General features: G+C 42.2%; 2 protein-coding genes across 4 annotated transcripts in view; one reads left to right on the forward strand and one right to left on the reverse strand.

The window, feature by feature from the left end:
* Window positions 1-3,426: 3,426 nt before the first annotated feature.
* LOC125036822 (cilia- and flagella-associated protein 97-like) overlaps window positions 3,427-9,468 on the forward strand; it is a 7,102-nt gene continuing 1,060 nt past the window's right edge. Inside the window, exons 1-2 of the mRNA XM_047629692.1 lie at window positions 3,427-4,719; window positions 6,588-9,468. The exon at window positions 6,588-9,468 is cut by the window's right edge and continues 1,060 nt beyond it. Coding sequence (XP_047485648.1) covers window positions 3,442-4,719; window positions 6,588-6,782 — 1,473 coding nt within the window. The 5' untranslated portion in view covers window positions 3,427-3,441 and the 3' untranslated portion in view covers window positions 6,783-9,468. The remainder of the gene's footprint in view (window positions 4,720-6,587) is intronic.
* LOC125036804 (cysteine--tRNA ligase, mitochondrial-like) overlaps window positions 6,745-9,468 on the reverse strand; it is a 28,290-nt gene continuing 25,566 nt past the window's right edge. For all 3 annotated transcript variants that reach the window (XM_047629663.1, XM_047629680.1, XM_047629672.1), the window contains exon 16: window positions 6,745-9,468. This exon is cut by the window's right edge and continues 1,627 nt beyond it. The gene's annotated coding sequence lies outside the window, so the exon portion shown is untranslated.

The raw sequence follows: 9,468 nt of genomic DNA on the forward strand, positions 1-9,468 counted from the left end.
AATATCCTCTCGTAAAGTTTTTTTTTTTTTTTTTTTGCAATAATTAGCTAACTTATAAAAAAAGGTCAAGCCGTTGATTGTACAAACAATATATAAAATAATTAGTTTCTCCAGCACACGAGTTCTGGAAATACCTGGGATCAAGGTAACTCCTCTGCATGAAAACCAGTGATTTATGACTAAAACTTTTGTTATCAAAATCTTGTCTTCCATTCTGTTCGTAATAAACGAATAAAAAAACAACCTTTTATCTAACACAAGTGTTAACAGCCTGTTTAGATCCAATACAATGCCTTTCTGACAAAGACAAACGTTTCTAACATCGTATGGCAACACTGTACACAACCTCGGTAAGAAAAAATCTGTCAAACAACTTTTAATAATCTTTAGAATCATTGGTTCTGAATAAAAGTCCAAAGACTAGTTGTACTGTGTTAGAAAGGTGTTGAAACAGCGTCCATGCTGTTCGTCAAGCGAGGTGATAGCATGGAGGTACTGGGGTAGGGTGTAGGGTAGGGTGTGAAGGAGGGGGGAGTGGCTCCTTCACACCACTTTCCATAACATCAATCTTCTCTTGCAAATCTGTGTGTTTGGTCGTTTAATTTGTTTCATCACGATTTATCATTATCACTTAGCTTTCATCTTATCATGCCATTCCCTATCCTCTTTCATGTATTCCCTTGTCTATCTACACCTTTCGTTTCATTTATTTTTATGTGGCCTTCATCATTCCTTTGTTCTTCTTTCACCTAAATAACCTTCCCAAAGACGTGTCCCATTAATTCATCTTTAAATCAAATGTAACCTTAAATCTGTCCGCTTGGCGATTATCCCTAAGTTGCTACCCGCATAATCATTTTCAACACTGCAAAACAAATATAGGTACATTTACGAAACACCTACTGCCATGCACTGTGAACTTTATCTTTAGTTATCAACGTCGTTACGAGCTCCAGTGCCACAAATACCATGTCATATTGCTGCCACTGCCACTTCGAACGCCATTTGAACGCTGTAACTTACACAGTACCTATTTATATGCGGGGTTGACCACTCTGGTAGTCGTGGGGTCTGGAGACATGGCATCCTAAAAAGTCACGTGATTACTGAATGTTTGTGGATGTTCCTCTTTCTCTTGTTGGAATATTTCCTTGTTCAAATTTTCTTATTCTGCTTTTCTGGAGATTCATCGCACTTATAACCTTGTGCTCTGTGACACCAATGATGAAATTGTTAGCTTTGTTCACCTGTACGTGTCACAGCAGCCCCGACCTATATCCGGCTGTGGAGCACGATTAGCGTGATGACAGAATTATTCTCCACCCCTCTCTCTCTCTCTCTCTCTCTCTCTCTCTCTCTCTCTCTCTCTCTCTCTCTCTCTCTCTCTCTCTCTCTCTCTCTCTCTCTCTCTCTCTCTCTCTCTCCCTTCCCATCTCATGAACTATATCCCCCCTTCTTTTCTGCCGACCGTTTTGTCCATGACTGTATTTTCAATCTATTTCATTACTAGTGAAAGTGATACTGAACTACGGTATTCTGAGCTTGGCAAAGAGTCTGCTCGATAATCTGTCCAACTCCGGACGCTCAATGACAAGAATATTCCCCTGACATTTGATGCTTGCCTTGGGGAAACAACGCCAAGCACTCCAGCTATACCTTTCTGGACAGACTAGAACCAATCTTTAGTCGTTAGCATCAAAGTATTGTCTTGAAGTAACCACGACCCACTATCGGCCTTTCACAATCATGAACAGTTACATCACTTGTCAGGAGGTAGCTGTGGTGGCGTGTTAACATCCCCTCCTCCCAACCTCGTATGGAGACACCGCCATGCTGTCCTGCTGCATATGCTCATACGTGCTGGCCACTGAGTAACCTCATCCCGTCCTCGTCACGGATTCCCCAAACCCCATTACCCAACCCCCAAGGCACCCACGCCAGCTTCAGCCCAAGACAAGACCTGCCTCCCCGCCTGCCTGCCCTGCCCGAGCCCGGCCGCCAGACGCAATCTCTCTCATGATCTCCTAAATGTTTTTTTCCGATGTATTGTGGGTTTCGAATGAGAGCGAGAGGGAGATAAAAACGGCGGTAGATATATGTGTTTCCAGCCTTGGATTTCGAATCGTGCGTGGAAGCGACGTCTCTGTGGTTACCCTAGTTGCACAGCGGGTTTGGGGACATGAGGTGAAAAGGGAGGAGGGAGAAGTCCACATGGTCGATAATCTTAACGTTGCCTTCGGCCGGACGTTCGCAAGCGCTCGTAACTGCCACCTTCGTCTTGCTTCCCTGCACCTTCACTATCCTTATCTCAGCCCCTCGCCACCATAACACCCACCATCACGGCATGAACCACGTCAGGCTTTGATCATGAATCATGAACTTAACCATCGCTACACAGGCAAGACCTCCGAGGCAAAAGATAAAGTGCCCGCAACACTTTCTGCGCCGCGACCGCCGTCACCGCAGCGACGCTCAGTTGAACACGCTCAAGACCTTGCAAACAAAAGTCATTCTACCTCACCCTAGATGTTCGAACACCTTATCTCAAGAGAGTGTCGGCATCACCCTGACCCTCTTCGACCGCAGCCTCTCTGGGTTCTCTCACCCTTGACACATTTTGAGTCGAGGTTTGTCACACATTACTCGACTTGAAAACTATCACAACACTCGCTAGCGTTACACTATGGTACATATTGCACACCAATAAAACGAACTTTTTGGTTCTGTGAAATTAATGATAGAGAGGGGGATGTACTCTGGTTTAACCTTAACCGTCGTATTTAGGTCATTAACCCCAAAAGTTGCCTTGAGGGTTAAATCAACAATATTTTGAAAATTTGGATAGATTTTTGTCAGTCGCAGGATTACTTGATCTTTTCGCGATACTCTTCTCATCAGATCCATACTTTTCTCGTGTGTTACAATCCGTTTTCACACACACGCTTATAGCTCACAGAATCGTCCAAGTCCATTACTTGAGTAAAGCCAAAAGGGGGAAACTAAGGAAAATACGGAATAACAGATCCTCGCCATGACTCGGAGTGGAGCGGAAAATACGTACTTATTACTGACTGATAAACTAATATCAGCCTATCAGACTCGCTTGTTGGAAAAACCTTTCTGCAGATGCGTTCTTGGGAAAATGGTTTTGTCAGAGATTTTGTTAGTTGTTCTACACATGATTCACTTAAGCTCCGCCCACCCGTGACGCCATTTTGACGTCACTCCGGCGGTGCCAACATGGACGATGTCGTTATAGTACGTATTTATTACAGCGAACGACTTATTCCCCATCTTCGTAGCCGACGAGATATCCAAAGTGTAAAAGAACGCTGTGGGAATTATCGCCTCGAAAAATGATCGCTCAGACGAGAACCTACGCGTAGAGAAGGGCGAGAAGGTGTGACGTCACGGGCGCGGTTGGCAGGCGTGCGGCAGTCAATGGCAGCGGCCGCGACGGCTGGCGGACGATGGCTGGCAGGGGACTCCTATAATACCCGTGTTCGGGGCAGCATGGCTCACAAAATAGGACTGAACGACACGCAGTACGAGCCAGACATCCGCGGTGAAGTGGACTTCGGTTTTTTCGACAGTGATGACGAGTTAGAAAGGACGAAAGGCAGTGAAATGGTCAGTGGCTCGGCTCGCTTGAGCTCGGTTCTCGGGGCCTCCTCCCCCGGCGCCAGGTCGGGGCTGCTCTCCCGTTGCGCCGAGGACGCTTCTTCCCCTGCTGCCGGGCCGTCGGAAGGTCAGCGGGGAGCGCAGGAGGCGGCGAGGGACGAGGACAGGCGGCGGCGTGGCAGAGCGAGCCCCGGCGCAGGCCAGGCAGGTAGTGCGAGTTCCCCCGAGGCCGAGGCAGAGGCCATGGAGCGCGTAGACCCCGGCCCTTACAGCTCGGACGAGTGGGAGGAGAGTGCCGCGAGTGACACGGACGGCGACCACAGTGACAGCAGTGACGACGACGACCCCAAGTCCCAGGTGGACAGGCTGATCGAGCGCGGCGCCCTCATGTACATGGACGGCGAGAACTCCAACCTGTCCTCCGAGACGGACAGCAGTGACAGTGACAGCAGCTACGGCTGTGACAGTGATAGTGAGAGTGACATCACCGATGTGTCCCCCTTGATCTCCGCCACGGCGAGTCCCCTGGGGCTCTCCCCCGTCCTGCCCCGCCGCACGCTGGGCACGTCGCCCCTGGCACTGCACGACAACAGGGACCTGGCCCTCGAGTGCCGCGAGGACGACAGCCCCGGGCACGACCAGGGCTACGACTCCCAGCCGCACTGCAATGGCTACAGCAACAGTGACGACTCCACGGACATGACTCTTCTGCTGAAGGCGGTGGTGGAGCTGGAGAGGAAGCAGCAGCGGAACCGCCGCTCCAACGGCCACCACCAGTACCACGGGCGCCAGTACCACAATCAGCAGTACCACCTCAACCAGCCCACGTCGCCCGTCACCATCCACCCCATAGACGCCAGCCCCCACCACAGTCACCTCCGCGGCTCGCACCACAGGAGGAAGAACATGTCCTTCTCCAATGACGAAGTGCGGAGAATCGACCGCGAAAACCAGATCCTCCTGCACAAAATCATGTCTGCACACAACCGCAGCAGACAGCATAACTCTTCCAACCAGAACAGCCGGTCCGTCCACAGACCCGCGAACTCTACTGTGACAAGGAGGAGAGAAGACGAGAAGATTCGCAGGGAAAACATGGTGAGTTTGATGTCATTGCAGTTTGTGTTGTTTTGACGTCACTATTACTATTGACAGTTGGTTAGCCATTAGTATAGGCCGAAGAAGTACCAATTCTATAAATTATTTGGGTGTCTTTGTGAGACGATTAGTAGTAGGTACAAAGGGAGGGATTGTAAAGGTCATTAATAATACAGTAGATTCTGTGTAAGGTTGCTGAATGAATGAGAGAGAAGCAGAGAGAAAGAAGTAATGTTTGGGCTTTATTTGTCATATTTGGTCTTAATTATCATGGTAGCATTGTCAAAGAAAGAGACAGAGAGAGAGAAAGTAAAAAAAATGTTATGGTTTGAAGTAGAAAGTAGGCTTTTCTTGAAAGTATTCCTTTGTAGAATGGGATATATGTATAACTGCGAGAAATATATGTATATGCATATATATATTATATATATATCTCTATGATGTAAAGTTTATCTGTGTAGAAATTAGGTTGATGTTGAAACAAGGACTTTAGGTTATTTCTTCAAATGTTATTTCCTTTGTTCTCTTTATGCAAAATCTGTGTTATTATGTCAGATGGCTTCTAGGTATCAGTATTTAGTAATTCTCTCTGTGAAATTATGATTTTTAGTGGATTTATGAGGAAACTGGGTTGAATTGTTAACATTGTTAGAGTTCTTATTTGCATGAGTTTTTCAAGTAGTAATTTATGATTCAGTATGTTTAGAAATACATATTGTGCAATTGAGTGATAAGAAGAAGTGAATGAAATGTGTATATATAGTAGAAAGACTGGATGTACTGCTATTCTAAGAACTTCTCAGGTTTGTTATTGTGCAGACAACCAATTTCCTTCATAAAGATATCCCCTTTGTTGTTGCATATTAGGATACTGTAGTAGCTTTTGGTTTGGTGTAGAAAGAGTGAATTTCATGGAAATTAAAGGGAATTTTTGTGGCATTTTGAAAAAGGTGGAAAAACTCTATGGTATTCCACAGCAAAATTGGGCTGTCAGGTTGAAAATCTATTACCAAGGTTTTTTCTCCTTTCTCTCAAGACAGACTAAAGAAAATATGTAAAGTTCTTTATATATGTGTGTGGAGATTGATATAGAAGATTATAATAATGTGATCTTGATGCAGATTTATAGATTTTCTTTGTCTTGAAGTTGAATTAAGTCATTTGTATGACCTTTCTGTTGTAGTTCTAAAATGCAGGGTATTGAAATTAGTATATATAATGGAATTTGTTTGTATAAATCATCTAAATAGATAGGCTAAGTCCAATAACATAAAGCAAATTCTTATGGTGCTCTGAAGTCTTATGCACAGTTCAGTTAAGAAATAGTATACTTGTATTGTTCTGTGATAATGATTTGGGAAATGGGAAAATACTCTTACAAAGATATTAGTGTAAAAACCCAAGCTACCATCATAACTGTAAATAGCTTAGATTTGATATTTTTGTAATGATTGTGAATAACTGGGTTTGTGTGTTTATTAATTTAGGCAGGTATAGTGTCTGAAAATATGCGATTACACACAAGTTCTCTCAAAGTTTGTACATTTTGTTGGTGCATTTATGACATATATGTTCAAGAATTGATATTTCCCATGTTTATAAGGAATGCCAGGTGTCAATTTAAGTACATCTTTAAGCTATCCTAACAGGGCATCATGTGATAAGAAACGAACCTGGGAGCCCATATGACAGTAGTACCATATTGAAATTATCTTTCTAGTTCAGTTATTGGCTATTCACATATGTTATGAATTTGTCAATATCAGCAGGGAAAAAAATATATGGATTAGAAAAAACTAGCCTGTAATTATCATGCCCCTCAAGCCGTATGATTACATGTTTAATGTATGCAAATTTCCCCTTGACAGATCTTGCTGCGAAAAATCCAGGAGGCCAAGCCTTCTCGGGATGTAACTGCATCTCGGCCACCCCGTCATAGGACAACGCATGGCCTCCGTCCACCCTCAAGCCTTCCTACCACTCCAGGATCCTGCGGAGCCTCGGCCCGCACAGCTCCAGGCCATGTGAACACACCAACTCCACGGAAAGAGACGGCTCTCTGAATTAGCCACCAAGTAATAACTTCAGGTAATTCATGGCATATGAAGCTTGTAATACTGCTGATTACAGTTTTCTTGTACTCAAGTTGCCAATAATAGTTGACAGGGAGGTTCTTCCATTAAGAGAACAATGACGTTCCTTTATGGAGTTAAATGTGCTGTCTATATTCCAATATGTCACATGAAGGTGTCCAGTTTGTAATGTTAATTTCTTTTGCTATCATGAAAATGGCCCAGTTTTATTTCCTTGCACTAAGGATCATTTAGGTGTACATTCTTGTAATGAAGTTTCAGCATTAAGACAAAGTTCATACTTGTGCAACTGTTGACCCCATTGTCCAGGTCACCACACATTATACTTATACAAATATGCATTGAAATGTACAGTTGCTTGGTGTTACGTAGAGGTTGCTCTCACTTTAGTGAGTGAATAAATGATTGGTAGAGCAAAATAACATATACGGATTCATAATGATATCAGTGTGGCAAGTACTGTGAAGGTTCTTTTGGTACAAGATCTTTTTATTCTTTCTCAGTGTCTTTTGCTCTTTCACTTTTATTTATTATTTACTTTTCTCTATGCAGAAATTCAATCGAATCTGTTGTAGATAAACATTTCATCTTGCGATGCATCCAAACTCATTGTAAGCATTTGAGTGCATTTAGTTATATGCAAAGTTTGTTTTAAGGTGTGAAATCTGAAATTTCTGATAAGGGTTATTAGGTTTCATGATAAGAATGAACTTTGCATTAAATGTGTGACAGGAAGCTCAAATAGGTGGTCAGCCCATATTGTGATTATTTGGAGTGAAATGGAGTTTACAGCTGGAAATGTAAACACATTAGAATTATGGGGTTACTATCACTACCTCTCTAGCAAAAATATCAATGCTTTAATTCATAATCTAAAGACATAAATTTCCCACAAAGTGAATGCATGTTAAAGACCTCGTAAGAGTAATTGAAAACTTGATAGTTTACTGCAGCTATTATTACATTCCATTTTTTGATGCATCAGAGTTCCCCAGTGTACTGTAGCTATGGTCCTGTATCTGAATCATCAAGACATATTTGGTAGTCATTTTGATCAACGAAGAAAGACCATTGGATGTAGTATGTGGTGTAACGGTGTGAATTGTACGTATGCAGCAGTCAAGATTGATGGCTTCTGTTATGTGAGAACATTAACATTGATGTGTTCCAAATGTGTTGTTGTTGTTGTATATAGCATTTTAAGGGATGAGTTGAAGGTGATTATCCTTATGGAGTAGATTTGAGCATAAAAAAGAGATTCCAGCCAGGCAGTTTGGCAGCTTACAGCAGTGACTGTCTTTTTCTCACAAGTATCAAAACATCAGCTTCATGATCAGCCTATTCTCAGTGTTTGCTAGTTGGGAATGGGAGATGAATTTCATTCTCACAAAGAAATGTGGAGCTCCAGCTTGAGAATGGATTGCCAAAAAGGATGCACATTCATGCTCACATTTATTTCATTTGAATTATCCCCTGCTCAACTCGACGTGTGGTAATTCTTGTGTTCAGTTACTATGGACTTCTCATGTATCTCGCTGCAGTTCATGCCTCAGTCTCAGATCTCCTAGGATTGGTGGAAGTGAACAGGGTTAGTTAGATATTAAACCATTTTGAGTCCATGGCATTAAAGCAGGAGACAGGAACAGTCATGCATGTGGAGGTGTGATAACGGAAGTTTAATTTCTATTAATATTATGCTTAGCACTTTAAGGGAAACGTCTTTAGTAATGGACTTGGTGCGCCAAGAGAGAGAGGTAGCAAAGTGAGAATATTCTCTTCGTAGTTTATTCTTGCATTACTAGCTACCAACTCTCTAAAGCAAGTAATTGTCTTTATAGGCAATTGATCTATTACTGATGCACATCAATATCAATATTTATCTGGCTTGAATATTACCTTTCAACAGGTAATCTCATAATTTGAACCGTTTAATTTGCTAAAAAGTAACTTTCTTCTAAGGTAGCAAATGTATTTATTTATAACCTCTGGAACTTTTTCTTTTTTTTCCCGAGAGTGAGAAAGAAACCTACGAGTTGAAAATAATTGGTTATGGTAGGTTTTGGCACAAACTTGAAACAGCACCTTCCCCTCCAGGTTGAGCTTATAGGCACAAAGAAGAAGCAGAAAACCAGTAATGTTGTGTAATATGGCATCAATACTTAATGTCAGTAGTAAATGCCACTGCAGTATCAACTAGTGACGGGTATTTGATTATTTTCTTTTATTTTGTGTGGCCGCCATTGTAATGAGAGGATAAGAAACTGTATTGTGTGTCACTAACAGTCTTTAATCATACAAGGAGGATGAAATCAACAATTTATCATGTGAATAAATAGATATAATAATATATACTGCCTTATGAATGTGACAGGGATGAGGCTCCATTGTTAACCTCAGCTGGTCCTTCCATAAGGTAAGTTTTACCCCCATCAAGGGTAGAACGCCTGCTTCAATACCACCCTGGGTGCATAATGCCTCATCTCGTCTCATAAATTTCATCCTTATTAATCTAGTCAGATGATCTTATTCAGTGAGTTTTAACATCTTCAGTTTAAAAATTCTTGAACAGCACTTCATGTACACAAACACGTGTTAGTACATTGATTTATATATATATATATATATATATATATATATATATATATATATATATATA

Source organism: Penaeus chinensis, chromosome 2 (genome assembly GCF_019202785.1).
Source record: "Penaeus chinensis breed Huanghai No. 1 chromosome 2, ASM1920278v2, whole genome shotgun sequence".
Classification (NCBI taxonomy): domain Eukaryota; kingdom Metazoa; phylum Arthropoda; class Malacostraca; order Decapoda; family Penaeidae; genus Penaeus; species Penaeus chinensis.